The sequence below is a fragment of the Schistocerca americana genome, chromosome 8 (genome assembly GCF_021461395.2).
Source record: "Schistocerca americana isolate TAMUIC-IGC-003095 chromosome 8, iqSchAmer2.1, whole genome shotgun sequence".
Lineage (NCBI taxonomy): Eukaryota > Metazoa > Arthropoda > Insecta > Orthoptera > Acrididae > Schistocerca > Schistocerca americana.
In genome coordinates this window covers 467,824,137-467,840,287 of record NC_060126.1, presented here as the reverse complement: position 1 = coordinate 467,840,287, position 16,151 = coordinate 467,824,137, and the positions used below count along the sequence as shown (strand labels likewise).

At 41.0% G+C, this 16,151-nt stretch overlaps 1 protein-coding gene across 1 annotated transcript in view; it reads right to left on the bottom strand.

The window, feature by feature from the left end:
* The window catches only part of LOC124545167 (galactose mutarotase-like), a 33,736-nt gene extending 30,567 nt beyond the window's left edge, over positions 1–3,169 (bottom strand). The window contains exons 1-2 of the mRNA XM_047124003.1: positions 2,531–3,169; positions 2,295–2,455 (exon numbers count right to left, since the gene is read on the bottom strand). Coding sequence (XP_046979959.1) covers positions 2,295–2,455; positions 2,531–2,945 — 576 coding nt within the window. The 5' untranslated portion in view covers positions 2,946–3,169. The remainder of the gene's footprint in view (positions 1–2,294; positions 2,456–2,530) is intronic.
* Positions 3,170–16,151: the final 12,982 nt, after the last annotated feature.

The window sequence follows — 16,151 nt, the reverse complement described above, 5'->3', positions numbered from 1 at the left end:
GTTAATATCTACTGTCAGCCTACTGACTGTGTATTATTTTCGATAATATTGAAATTAATCTTCAGCCTACTGTCATGGTTACTCTGTTCAGTTCCTCTGTTTTTTGCTGAAGTTGTTCTGAATGCAAAGCAAACAAAACAATGTCATCTGTATGCCAAAAGTGGTGCAGATAAGATCTGTTTGTGTGTATTCCTTCTTCAGCACAGTTTGATGAACTAAAAGAACTTTTTCCAGATTGCAGAAAATAGTTTGGTGAAATGGAGTCACTTTGTCTGGAACGACTTTCCCAATTATGGGCTTTTCATTCTCGTGGGAAGTTGTAACCTTGCTGTGTATATTCTTCAACAAATTGATGTATGTAGTGTCTGTTACTTTGTTCTGAAGTACTGCTAGCACAGAGAGAACTATGGACAACTTAAAGGCCTTTTCATAGGCTATAAACCTCCATACAACACTGTATCTGATGTTTGTGGCTTCTTTCTACAACTCTGTTGACAACTTTTAGTTGATCCAGTGTTGTATCCATTTGTAAGCTAGCTTGTTATTTTCCCTGGGTGTTTTTTCCCTAGACACTTATTAAAGATCTTTGTAAAAATCTTTTATAGCACTGCACAAGACCAATCACCAAACAGTATGAGCACTGAGATGTCAACAGGCACAAAAAACAAATGAAAACTAGTAAGCTTTCAGACAAATTCTTTACTTCGAAGAACTTGTTCAAAAGCTGCCACATTCATATTTTATTTAGAGTGCTCATTGATGACTCAATGCTTTTACTATTTGGCGGGTGGCCTCCTTTACTCCCACAATATTTACACTCTACCAGAACTTTCCTTAGCATACAGATAATAGTAATGGACGTGTAGTAGTTCTTCACATCTTTCTTGCTCCCTTTCATGTGAATCACAATTATAGCATTGCTCCAACTATATGGTATTGTCCATCAACACAAACAAGGGTAAGTGCCCCTGCCCCTCCTCCTCTAGAGCTTGGGCTATGCTACACATCATGTGTAACCATATAGAGATTTCACAGGAGGGTGAGGGGTGAGGCAGCACGATCACACTGTAGCCAATCTCTGTAATCTCATTAATACACTGAATGCTTGCTGAAATTTTCATAGTCCTTTCAAGTAGCCTGTAAACTGTCAGCACTGCCAGCCTGCATGCTTCCAGATCTACTATAGAGGCATGGCATTCAATTGCTTTTTCAACACAATGGTTACTAATCTTTAAGGGCTGGAATTCAATACTAATTGTATAGTGCATATACAGCCATTTTCCTTCCTATTATCGGTTCCTCAACAGTATAATATGAGCTTGTATCCATCTAGATGTATCTGTACAATTTCAGTAACACAGAAGTAAAGTTCAGATAGGACACCTGCCATTATACCATTTACCCTTCCACATTCCTGTATTAATATTAGAAGCTGTTAATCTTTTCTATTTCTACTGACAGGAGATGTGTTCTTTCAGATCCACAATTTAGTTCCTGTTACAGTATTTTGTTTCACTAGTAGCTTTGAGCTATAAATACTGTGCATACAGCTCTTCTTTTCAGAGAATTTATTCAACAAAACAACTACTGTAACATTCAAAATAATGAATCCCACCCACTGATTATTCGTCACGAATGTAGCCTCTCACTGGAGGTGTTCACATGTAGTGTTATGACACTGAGTAAGGGTCATAACCATGAACAAACATTGTCTCTGCAGCGCGACTCGTCAAGCTCTGCATTAAAATGTTCAACAAGTCACTTTGCCCCATGGTTTGTTGTACGAGTCAAAGAAAGAAAGAATCTTCAAATTAGAGTGAGGAGCATTCTCAGTGAAGTTTCTGGTGTCGTCCTCAATTACATAATTGAGGCAGAGGGTAAAAATGTGCTGCATATATTTCAATTGTAATGACATGATCCACTTTAACAATACTATTTTTATAGCACTTAAATGACAATTGACGTCAATTAAAAATACTAGAGTTGTGTACTAGTTCTGATATTCCCCTCTTATGTCTACTACTCATCAATAAGATCCTCTTGGTCTTCTAGAAACTTTTCTTTCTAGCCTTTGCTTGCGCCTTATGCCCTGTACTGCTGGAATGCTTCCCATTCTTATATTGATCCTTTGACAATCTTGTTGCTAAGGGCCGCCAGGAGGAATTCTAACTCAAGATTTTTTTTAAAAAAAAAAAAAAGAGTTTAGATGATGGAGGTACACACATCATCTTCAAATTCAACTTTCAATTCTCCCAATACATCGAAATCAATACGTACATATTGACTGTACTTACTTTGTCAAATCCAACGAGACCGCCGTGCAAGCTGTTCTTTCCATTTTCATTTTTATTCAGCACATACGTCTGGTTTCCAATCTGAAATGTACCGTTTGCAATTCTATTGGCAACACGACCGACTGTGGCACCAAAATAAGGATTCTGCGACTGTCTATAGCCTGCAAAAGTTATAGATTATTATGACATCGTAAAAATTTACTTTGTCTATTTGCATAATAAAGTAATCAACATACCGTCTAAATTGTCAAAACCTAACACTACATCCTCGACATTTCCAGTCTTGTCGGGAACTTTAAGAGATGTAATAGTAGCACCATATGTGATTATTTGAACAGACATGCCATTACTGTTAGTTAAGGTAAATCTTCTCACTCTTTCTGACGTATCTGTCGCTGTATCCTCATACGTTCCAAAATCATCTTCCACTAATTGTACGCCGTCGTCTGCAGTTTCCGTCATATTTGCATAAATACAGTCCCCTACGGCGTTCTTTACGTGGTAGCGCGAATTGTGTTGATGGCTTACTGGAAAGCGGCCTAAAGCACTATCTACACAACACAAAAAAATGAACACCGATAAGTACAGAACGATAGTGGCATATCCAAAGCAGCCACGCTTTTGATTTTGTTTACGTCCGACAGCCGTCATGCTTTTGTTGTTACACGCTCTTGCCAACGTGACTGTTCCTGACCTCTGCCACAAACAAATTGAACTAAATTCGTAAAAAACCGAACTTCCCTGGCTGCGTTGTCTGGAATTCAATGTTGACGTGAGAACATAGGTACTGAGAAAATAAGTTTTGTAAGGCCAATCTTATCACAGAACGTTCCCAACCAACCGACAGCTGTGAACACGACACTGTAAGGTCGCCAGTAGAAGCTATGCGGCTTTTATACCCATACGTAACAACAGGTGTGCGACAGAGCGTGCAGACAGTTGTGTGGGTGGCGCCTATTCATAAAGTTGCACTGTACAAACAACAGGATCCTCGTTAGCTTGAAATTTCTTGGCAAACATATGAGCAAATAACAAGATGTAACGGTTACGTCATAGCTAAGCTTCTGGCTGGGAGTAAAATTAAATCGGGTAGTGAAGTTCATTTCGACATAATTTAGCCAAAAAATACGATACAAAGATTTTATTTAAAGTCACATATCGTATTCATGAATTATAGGCACAAGGAACGCGAAGAGCTGTTGCCAGCTCACGATTTCCGAGTAGCATATTTGAAATACTCCCCGTGTACGAACGCAACATTACCTTCTCTTCTAAGTACCTCAACTGTAAGAATTATGTTGCACAAAACGCATTAAATCGCGAGACAATGTTATACAAGTTTCGTTAAACGTAAAATAAGTTTACTACGTGAATGTTTCCAGGACGAGACTTTACTGACGAAGACACCATGTGTTGTGCGTAGAGCCGCAGCGGGAACTCCACTTGAAGGTCGGCTTTGCTTCTCGTAGCGCTGCTCGAACTTCGAAGACTGTTCCATACTGGCAGGCCATGTACTACTATCTCTTTACAGATTTCAAGAAGTCTTATACTAGGTGACAGAAGACAGAAATGGTCATTGTAATTTTTCGAACTTTCAGTTAGTCCCGGCAAGCAACTGGAAGTATAGAGCGTTTGAAAAAATTAATGTAAAGGGTCTTAATATCGAAAATGCTGCATCTGAGCTTGGGAAACATGTATTTAATTTGATTTGATTCATAAAAATGTTTTTGGCTGGGAGTGCGGTTAATTGCTTTGTTTCGTAGTGTGGTAGCCTGGTCAAGAACTGACCACGGAAGACGGCGTGCAAATAGCAGCAAAAAGAATTAACAGAAATCTCCTCTGGATAAGAGAATAAAGTATAATATGTGTTTTTCTTAACCATAATGAGTAAAAGGAATAATCTGAAACTGTTCTGAAAAACGTCACACACACGAAGTTGTTCCCTGAATGGCAAACAACAAATCTGACATTTAATAATAATAATAATGGGAATAGAAGTAGTCCTTTAGGAAGGACAGCAAGAAATTCAAAACTCTCACTCTGCCCCGACACTTCGGTAGTGATGAAGTGGTGCAAGCAAAGGTGTGGTTTGGTTCTTCGTCAACAACAGGCTAACGTTCAACAGTGACGATATCAACGAATTGGTCTCTCGTTTGGAGAAATGTGTTCGTCGCCAGGGTGACTATGCTGAGAAATAAATTTGTAGACATGAAGAATAAAGATGTAGAATGTTAATAACGTTTATTTTATTTAAAAAACTTTACGTGTTTTCACATAAGAAATTCGGAGGCATTACTTTTCACCACGCATTCTTATATCGCGAAATTTTTAGTTAAACATCCACACCACAAACGGCGAAAATTCCAGACTCGAGGTGAGATGGCGTGCGGTATTTCGTCTACATCATACGCACAAACGCGGCGCAGGACTGCGCAGAATGGAACAGTGTTCATATGTGTGCAGCAAGGTTCCAGTGCGCGCGGCAGTACAAACGGAAGCCTAAGCTCTGAAAATTGCGAGTGTTGTTTTCATAGTTGTTCATCATCATCAGCTTAAGGGGGAAAACGTACAAAATGGCTTGGTCAAAATGATTCAAATGGCTCTGAGCACTATGGGACTTAACATCTGTAGTCATCAGTCCCCTAAAACTTAGAACTACTTAAACCTAACTAACCTAAGGACATCACACACATCCATGCCCGAGGCACGATTCGAACCTGCGACCGTAGCGGTCACGCGGTTCCAGACTGAAGCGCCTAGAACCGCACGACCACACAGGCCGACTACAAAATGGCAGTGGGCGAAACCAATGCTGAGAAGCCGAAAGATATGTGGCAGAAATCATCTTTTAAGTGATTTACGTATCGGTAGGATATCAGTGATGAGAGTCACTGATCGTACTGCTGTCCTCAGTGAAAGCGAGAAAGACTCACAGAGCATACTGAATCGAACGAACAGTATCACTGGGTAAACGATCAAAAATTCTTAGTACAAAAAGGGGTGCACAATGCTGCAACAAAATTTTTGGATCATTTAGCCAGAGATACAAAATGTCTTTTTGTCGAAAAAAGAAAAAATACAAATATTCAGAATGTAACCTTATGTACAAATTAATTTCCCATGTGAATGTGTAATGTCTCGTTCCACATCAATACGATCTATCGTGCAAAATGATCCACGGAACATGTTACTAGCTAACCAACCACAGAATATGGAATAAGAGTAAACCGAAGAAAGACGAAAGTAACAAGGAGTGGCAGAAACGGGATTAGTGAGAAATTTAACATAAAAATTGGTGGCCATGAAGTAGATGAAGTGAAGGAATTCTGTTGCCTTGCATGCAAAATAACACATCGCATACGAAGCAAGGAAGACGTAAAAGACAGACTAGTACAGGCAAAGAAAGCATTCCTGGCGAAAACAAGCATACTAGGATGAAATATAGGCCTTAGTCTGAGGAAGAAGTGCCTGAGGATGGACTACAGCAGAACAACATTGCATGGATGTGAATCTTAGACTGTGAGAAAACCGGAAAAGAAGAGAATCGAAGCTTTTGAGACGTAGAGCTACAGAAGAATACTGATAAGCAATGAGGAGGTTCCCTGCAGAATGTGCGTGGTGAGGAACGTGTAGAAGACTGCCAAGGAGTGGCTGGATGATAGGACATGTGTTGAGACATCAGCCATCAAACCAAACTAAAGATGGAAAATCTGAGCATTTTAATCGCATTTCATCCGTATGATTGAACCCATAGGCGTCAGCAAGCGGGGTTGGTGTGAGAAGGGGGGGGGGGGGGAGACGAATCTGCAGTACCGAATTTTTATTCATTACAGAATTCTTATACACAATGGACAATCACCAATTCTCTGGGATATAATAAATTTTTTGTTTCGCCTATAAAATTTAGTTCTTGTGGGATAACACGTCTCGATACTGACCAGCTCATACCACCGGGCGAGTACGAACCGGACTTGCCCTCTGAAGATTCCGTACAGACGTAATTATGTATGTAGACAGTTCATTTATAGGTTCTGATGAGTGGGGTTGCGAGTATCAAAATATGTGACAGAAGTGGTCATTTCTTTTGACTGAATTGTCTTACAAGCTTGAATTTTTTTACTCCGCCAGGGGACTGTAGATCTTAGTAATTGTCACAAATTCCTACTTGAAACCTCCATATGATCCTGAGAAAAAGGGGTCTTAACAGACGGACAGATTGACAACAAACGTCAAAAAATTTTTATGTGGTATAATTAGATCTTCGGGGAGAGGCTACAACCCTGTCTCACTCCTTTCCCAACCACTGCTTCCCTTTCATGTCCCTCGGCTCTTATAACTGCCATCTGCTTTCTGTACAAATTGTAAATAGCCTTTCGCTCCCTGTATTTTACCCCTGCCACCTTCAGAATTTGAAAGAGAGTATTCCAGTTAACATTGTCAAAAGCTTTCTCTAAGTCTACAAATACTAGAAACGTAGGTTTGCCTTTTCTTAATCTTTCTTCTAAGATAAGTCGTAAGGTTAGTATTGCCTCACGTGTTCCAACCTTTCTACGGAATCCAAACTGATCTTCCCCGAGGTCCGCTTCTACCAGTTTTTCCATTCTTCTGTAAAGAATTCGCGTTAGTATTTTGCAGCTGTGACTTATTAAACTGATAGTTCGGTAATTTTCACATCTGTCAACACCTGCTTGATTCAACAATCAACAAGTATTGAGCAAGCAGTAAAGGAAACAAAAGAAAAATTCGGAGTAGGTATTAAAATTCATGGAGAAGAACTAAAAACTTGGAGGTTCCCCGATGACATTGTAATTCTGTCAGAGACAGCAAAGGACTTGGAAGAGCAGTTGAACGGAATGGACAGTGTCTTGAAAGGAGGATATAAGATGAACATCAACAAAAGCAAAACGAGGATAATGGAATGTAGTCAAATTAAATCGGGTGATGCTGAGGGAATTAGATTAGGAAATGAGACACTTAAAGTAGTAAAGGAGTTTTGCTATTTAGGGAGTAAAATAACTGATGATGGTCGAAGTAGAGAGGATATAAAATGTAGACTGGCAATGGCAAGGAAATCGTTTCTGAAGAAGAGAAATTTGTTAACGCCGAGTATAGATTTAAGTGTCAGGAAGTCGTTTCTGAAAGTATTTGTATGGAGTGTAGCCATGTATGGAAGTGAAACATGGACGATAACTAGTTTGGACAAGAAGAGAATAGAAGCTTTCGAAATGTGGTGCTACAGAAGAATGCTGAAGATAAGGTGGGTAGATCACATAACTAATGAGGAGGTATTGAATAGGATTGGGGAGAAGAGAAGTTTGTGGCACAACTTGACTAGAAGAAGGGATCGGTTGGTAGGACATGTCTTGAGGCATCAAGGGATCACAAATTTAGCGTTGGAGGGCAGCGTGGAGGGTAAAAATCGTAGAGGGAGACCAAGAGATGAATACACTAAGCAGATTCAGAAGGATGTAGGTTGCAGTAGGTACTGGGAGATGAAGAAGCTTGCACAGGATAGAGTAGCATGGAGAGCTGCATCAAACCAGTCTCAGGACTGAAGACCACAACAACAACAATTAGATCTTAATATTTGACATATATTTCCACTTTGTACTTCTGACCGTTCCTGAGAAAAAGGGGTTTTAATAGACGAAGAGAGAAAGGGGCAAGCATCAGAACGATCTTATAATAACAGTTCCGTTTTTGCCAACTGAGATAGAGGACCCTAGAATCGCAATTTTTCTGTCTAGTCACCCCGCCCTGGATAAATTACGTGGACGACTATGATTGAACAAGTAATAAAGAAACAAGCCAATAATTACAGGAAGAGAGAATGGCACTAGCACTGCGTTGTTTGGATACGTTTAAATGTTTGATGCATCTCTTCAGAGTATACAAGCAAAAATCTGTAGATTTTAATGGTATACACATTGTGTTTTTTTTTCCTGTTTCTGAAGATATTTCAGGAATGGTGTGAACTGTAATTTAACATACCTTTTACATTTTAATGTAATTGTTGCAAAAATATAGTGGACACAGTCGTGACGATTTTGGCGTTCCCTACTTGTAAATTCTTTTATTCAATTCTGTGTATATTGTATCTAGGTGTTATTGATGGCTAAATCAAGTTGCTACTCGGGAGGCAAAATAAATCAATAAATAAACCCTCAGTTATTGTTGCTGAAGTATGTGGTGGACTCTTAACGATGCACTGGAAGAAATATGTTCTTTATTTCAAAATCTCTTTATTACTAGTACAACTTAGGATGTAAAATTATTAACAAATTCCTACAAAGAGGCACATTGCTAATAGGGAAGTACCTGATGTCCTTCTCGAAGGGGCAACGGGGCTACCTAAGGTAGCGGATATAGAGGTGAAGGGGTCAGTGGCGGTCCAGAATTGTACTGAACAGGAGTGTACTCAGAAGTGCGATCTGTATTATAGATATTTTTTATTTTTTGTGGTAATTATTATGTTTTGGATTCCACAGTCTCAGTTGTTCTCGGTACAGAGCTATTGTGTTTTCTGTTTACTGATGATTCCAGTAGAAACTCATTTTGAGACAATATAAATTAATTTACATACGTCCTGTCCGTAAACAACCATCTCGTTCTGGCTCGGTAGCGAGAAACCTGGTCCAAAAACAGTGCGTACAAACGAACTGTCTCCTATGATGTATCGACACTGCGCGGAATTGGTTCATTGTTGTTCGACGATTTGCCATCCGCGCGTCGAGAGTCGCGGCACCCATCTTGCAGATAGTTTTTTCACTTCGAATTCTTCAGTTGAAATGTAATATACCCTTTCAGAAGACATCTGGCAAGCGTGAGCAATTTCACGCACTTTCTATCGGCTTTCCTCCACGACCATTTTGCGCACTTTTGCAATGATTTCTGGAGTCGTGACACATCTTGGCCGACCATTGCGCGGATCATCAACTAAGCTCTTCCGGCCAAATTTAAATTCATTTGTCCACTTGAATAATAAAGAGCAGAGTCCCTCAGTGTATTCTGGAAATCGGCATGAATGTCCTTTGCTTTGGTACCTTTCTTTACTCAATACTCGAATCTCGATGTTTTCCATCTTCGCAAATCACTAAGCGGGAACAGCAACAGAACCACATCACCGCCACAGCTCTCTTCCAAGAGCACTGACGTGGCATGTGTTTACAGGCAACAGTCAAATGAATATCAAGTGAGCAGCTCGTTGCTCTAGCGCTGACCTCTCGTGGTGATTCCGAGAACTTTTCAAACCACCCTCGTATTATAAAAGATTTAGAAAGGGAGGAGCATCAACAAACATACATCATATAAGGAGAAAACTTTAAAACTTCACAGTTCATTCATAGCTTACAACAAAAACAGAAAGTACCTGATACGTTCACTGTGTCTGCGTATCTGTATAGACGAAAGCAGGTTCTTTCAGCGATAACTGCTATCCCCAGCCCACACCGTACGCGCCGTGCTGCACCGGAACTGTTTTCTTTGTCTTATGTCTGTTATCGACGCGGTTTAATGCTATCAGTCCTTCGAAAAAACGCTTATTTAGGATGCATGCTGCCGGATAGGTAACATGATTTATCTGCTTGCAGTCCTAGAAAACGGACAAATTAACACGAATGAAAGTTATTACCCTTTAGCTCTGACTATTCGTAATGACCAAATAGATGATTCCCGACTACTACAGGATCTTTGAGTAGAGTTTCAAAAAATTAGAATCAGTTAAATGAAATTATCGTGTGGCGAGGGCCTCCCGTCGGGTAGACCAATCGCCTGGTGCAAATCTTTTTAGCTGACGCCACTTCGGCGGCTTGCGTGTCGATGAGAATGATATGATGTTGAAGACAACACAACACTCAGTCCCCGAGAGGAGAAAATCTCCGACCCAGCCGGGAATTGAACCCAGACCCCTTGCGCTTGACATTCTGCCACCCTAGCCACTTTTTTCCATTTTGCTCATTGTATTTGGTCTTAGCGGACGTCAGACCCGCTGAAGTTCGTTGTTGATCCCTTCACTCGTTTTTTTTTTTTTTTTTAATTACAGAGGCCAGCCAGCTAGCTCTCTGATCGAACACGTTGAGCTACCGTGCTGGCAACCACTTAGCCCTGGAGGGGGACATTAGAAACAATAGGAGAATACTGGTGATTTTTTATAGTATTCAGCCACTTATCGCTTTTCGAGAAAAACAGCGAACGGTAAATATGCTAAGTATTTTTTATTTGCCTATTTAATTTAATTATTTTGATTCTGTGTGTCTTGAAACTGAGGGAGTCAAAAGTTTTCAATCTTTGTTCGATTTATAAGTTCATTATAGGAAATCATAGGAGTAAAAAACCGAAAATCGGTTATTTCGTAAACCGATTCAGCGGTTTTAACACTCAGGTTAAACTGGCGTTGAAAAAAATCTATGCAACCGAAAACCGGTTCCACTTAAAACTTCCAGATAGTCGATGCATAGAACTTACCCCTAACATTTCGCCTCCGACAGCGGGAGACATCTTCAGAGGTAAAGCGGCAGTTAGGGGAAAGTTTAGTGCATCGACCACGGCGTATCAGCCCGGCAGTTTTAAGTGAAGTCAGTATCGCTCGTGAAAGCCAACATTGTATGAACGAAAACAGGTTCTTTCAGCGATAACTGCCATCCCCAGCCCACACCGGACGCGCCGTGATGCGCCGAAACTCATTTCTTTGTCTTATGTCTGTTATCGACGCGTTTTAATGTTATCAGTCCTTCGGAAAAACGCTCATTTAGGGAGGACGCTGCCGAATAGGTAACATGATTTTTGTAGTCCTCGTCATCTTCATCAGTTTGTTAGTCACTAATGTCTTCAGTGTCTCTTCTCGCACATCGAATACCTATTATCGTTCCATAATTACAATACCAGATCGGATACGCCCAATATCTTGTCTGCAACTATAAATATCACTAAATCTTTCTCCATCTACCTCTCTACTTTAGACACACGACTCTGGAACAAACTATCCAATAACCTGTCTATTATGTGATACCACTGTGCATTGGGCAGGAGATTAAAGCTTTTTTTGTCACTGTCGGCGTAGCTCCCCTCTCTGGATATCCCAGCTGCTTCACTTCTAACAACGAATCGCCGGCCGTTGTGGCCGTGCGGTTCTAGGCGCTTCAGTCCGGAACCACGCTGCTGCTACGGACGCAGGTTCGAATCCTACCTCGGGCATGGATGTGTGTGATGTCCTTAGGTTAGTTAGGTTTAAGTAGTTCTAAGTTCTAGGGGACTGATGACCTCAGATGTTAAGTCCCATAGTTCTCAGAGCCATTTGAACCATTTTTAACAACGAATCAGTATTTCCGTCACATTATCAACATATCCCGGGATTACCTATCCGTGTATCGCTACCTAAGTCTGTATTTTTTCAATAACTTCTAATTTTATCCTATTATTTCTCGCTCTTTACCACGTCAGTCAGTTTCCTCTCCAGATTTAAGTTCCTTCTGTATTGCTGCCATGTACTTCTGTTGGTCAGTACGCAAGTTTGACAGGAAAATTACGTTGTGAGAAAGTGACTTAACACAAAGTTATTACTATTGACGTTACAGAAATACTAAGACCATTATTATTATTACTGTTATCTATATTATTAAATGTATAATCCGAGGCCCGAATGTTGCCTACCTAACGGCTTTCAAAAAAAAAAAAAAAAAAAAAAAAAAATCAGTACTTCATGCATTTACTGGGCAAATTAAAAATATGTAAATTCTATTATAATCGACTCATTAAGAACTATAATCTTACATTAAGGATTTAACATAATGACTCAAGTATTAGAGATAGAAACTGGGTATATCTCTTGAAGCAACCTAACTCAAGGCGCGCAGATTATCCGGAATGTATTCGTCTAGTGTTTGAGAATAAGAGCATTAACGAGCGGCAGCCAACAAATTTTACACGTAATTTCAAACCTTTACGAAACATTTTCCTGCTGCTACAAGCAGATTGTGTTCGTTTAGCTTCGTATATTTTCGTATCTCAGTCAAAACGGATATGGAGAAATATTTCAAGGTAGAATCTGGCAATGTTAAGCTCAGTCTGCAGGACCTCTGCCAAGATAAGTGCTCATGGATATATCATGACACTCCAGCGTCCAAGTGGCAACTGAAACAATTCACATTCGGGAAGACGGTGTCTGAAATTCCCCTCCAGCCATCAAGATTGAGCTTTACCGTTGTTTCCGTAAATCAGTTAACTTGAATGCAGGGATGGTTCCCTTGACAAGGAAATAGCCGATTTCCCAACCATCTTTTCCCATTATGAGCTTGTGTTTCGTCTCTAATAATCTCATTGTTCTCTAGTCTTTCTCACAACGGCATGTTGTTCAAAGATACAGATGATACAGTTTCTGAAAGGTTCAAAGAAAACTTGAGTTTGATTTCAAACACGTACCCGACTCATATGACCATAGATGGTGGTGACTTTAATTTACCCTCGATATGTTGGCGAAAATACATGTTTAATTCCGGAGGTACGCTTAAAATATCACCCGAAATCGTGCTGAACGCATTCTCTGAAAATTATTTAGAGCAGTTAGTTCATGAGCCCACGCGAATAGTAAACGGTTGTGAAAACACACTTGGCCTCTTACCAGCAAATAATCCTGAGTTAATAACGGGCATCAAAACGGAAACGGATACAGGGGTTAGCGAACACTGGGTTGTCTTAGCGAGACTGAATGTTGTAACCCCCAAATCCTCCAAAAATAAACGAAAAATATACATATTTAAAAAACACATAAAAACTCACTTGACGCCTTCCTAAGAGACAATCTCCACTCCTTCCAAATTACCAATGTAAATGTAGATCAGATGTGGCTTCAATTCAAAAAAATAGTATCGACAGCAGTTGAGGCATTTATACCAAATAAATTAACAAGCGACGTAGCCGATCCCCCTTGGTATACAATGAAGCAATGAAAAAAGCGTGCCAAATTTAAACGAACGCAAAATCTCCAAGATTGGCGATCTTTTACAGAAGCTGGAAATTTCCACAACGAAACTTTGTCTCGCAACTTGGAAGAAAATTCAAAGAGATTCTTATTGTATGTCAAGTATGCTAGGGGGAAGACACAATGCCTTCTCTGCGCGATAGCAATGGAAATACTATGGACGACAGTGCTGCCAAAACAGAGTTACTAAACACAGTCTTCCGAAATTCCTTCACCAAAGAAGACGAAGTAAACATCCAAGAATTCGAATCAACAACAGCTGTCAACATGAGTAACTTAGAAGCAGATATACTGGGAGTAGTGAAGCAACTTAAATCACTTACTAAAAGCATGTCTTCTGGTCCAGACTGTGTACCAATTATGTTCCCTTCAGAGTATGCTGATGCAATAGATCCATACTTATCAATCATATGCAACCCTCGTTCGACGAAAGATCTGTACCCAAAGACTGGAAAGTTGCACAGGTCACACCAATATCCAAGAAAGGTAGTACGAGTAATCCTCTACTTTACAGGCCCTTATCATTAACGTCGATATGCAGCAGGATTTTGGAACTTGTATTGTGTTCGGACATTATGAATTACCTCGAAGAGAGCGGCCTGTTGACACATAGTCAAAACGCATTTGGAAAACATCGCTCTTGTGAAACAAAACTAGCTCTTTACTCACACGAAGTGCTGAGTACTATTGACAAAGGATTTCAAATTTATTCTGTATTTCTAGATTTCCAGAAGGCTTTTCACACTGTACCACACAAGCGGCTTGCAGTGAAACTGCGTGCTTATGGAATATCGTGATCAAAAGTATCCGGACACTTGGCTGAAAATGACTTACAAGTTTGTGGAGCCCTCCATCGGTAATGCTGGAATCAGTATGATGTTGGCCCACCCTTAGCCTTGATGACAGCTTCCACTCTCGCAGGCATACGGTCAATCAGGTGCTGGAAGGTTTCTTGGGGAATGGAAGCCCATTCTTCACGGAGTGCTGCACTGAGGAGAGGTATCGATGTCGGTCGGTGAGGCCTGGCACGAAGTTGGCGTTCCAAAACATGGCAAAGGTGTTCTGTAAGATTCAGGTCAGGGCTCTGTGCAAGCCATTCCATTAAAGGGATGTTATTGTCGTGTAATCACTCCGCCACAGGCCGTGTACTATGAACAGGTGCTCGATCGTGTTGAAATATGCAATCGCCATCCCCGAATTGCTCTTCAACAGTGGGAAGCAAGAAGGTGCTTAAGACATCAATGTAGGTCTGTGCTGTCATAGTGCCACGTAAAACAACAAGGGATGCAAGCCCCCTCCATGAAAAACGCGACCACACCTTAACACCACTGCCGCCAAATTTTGCAGTTGGCACTACACACGCTGGCAGAGACATCCACCGGGCATTCACCATACCCACACCCTGCCATCGGATCGCCACATTGTGTACCGTGATTCGTCACTCCACACAACGTTTTTCCACTGTTCAATCGTCCAATGTTTATGCTCCTTACACCAAGCGAGGCGTCGTTTGGGATTTACCGGCTTGATGTGTGCTTATAAGCAGCCGCTCGACCATGAAATCCAAGTTTGTCTCACTTCCCGCCAAACTGTCATAGTATTGTATTGTGTGGAACTGGGGACCTAGAAACGACGGAGAGACTTCGTCCTCGCCGTAGCCCGCAGTGGTACACAACCCGACAACACGCTACAGCAATCCACTCACCCCACCGCTGCCCCACACCGAACCCAGGGTTATTAACTGTCATAGTACCTGCAGTGGATCCTGATGCAGTCTGGAATTCCTGTGTGATGGTGTGGATAGATGGCTGCCTATTACACGTTACGACCATCTTCAACTGTCGGCGGTCTCTGTCAGTCAACAGACGAGGTCGGCCTGTACGCTTTCATGCTGTACGTGTCCCTTCACGTTCCCACTTCACTATCACATCGGAAACAGCGGACCTAGTGATGATTAGGAGTCTGGAAATCTCGCATACAGACGTATGACACAAATGACTCCCAATTACCTGACCACGTTCGAAGACCGTGAGTTCCTCAGAGCGCCCCATTCTGCTCTCTCACGATGCCTAACGACTACTGAGTTCGCTGATATGGAGTAGCTGGCAGTAGGTGGCAGCACAGTGCACCTAATATGAAAACAGTGTGTTTTGGGGGGTGTCCGGATACTTTTGATCACAAAGTGTATGTGGATGGATTCGTGATTACTTGTCAGAGAGATCACAGTTCGTACTAACTGATGGAAAGTCATCAAATGAAACAGAAGTGATTTCTGGCGTGCCACAAGGTAGTGTTATAGGCTCTCTGCTGTTCCTTGTCTGTATAAACGATTTAGGAGAGAATCTGAGCAGCCGTCTTAGGTTGCTTGCAGATGAGGCTGTCGTTTATCGTTTAATAAAGTCATCAGAAGATCAAAACAAATTACAAAGCGATTTAGAAAAGATATCTGTATTGTGCGAAAATTGGCAATTGACCCTAAATAATAAAAACTGGGTCATCCACATGAGTGCTAAAAGGAATCCGTTAAACTTCGGTTACACGATAAATCAGTCAAAGCTAGACGCAGTAAATTCTACCAAATACCTATGAGTTATAATTACGGACAATTTAAATTGGAAAGAACACATAGCAAATGTGGGAAGCAAACCAAAGACTGCGTTTTATTGGCAGAAAATTTAGAAAATGTGAAGATCTACTAAAGAGACTGCCTACACAGCGCTTATCCGTCCTCTTTCGGAGTACTGCTGCACGGTCTGGGAGCCTTAACAGAAAGGATTAACGGACTACATCGAGAAAGTTCAAAGAAGAGCAGCACGTTTTGTATTTTCGGGAAATAGGGGAGGAGTGATGCAGGATATCCTTAACATCGGCGTGTTGCAGGA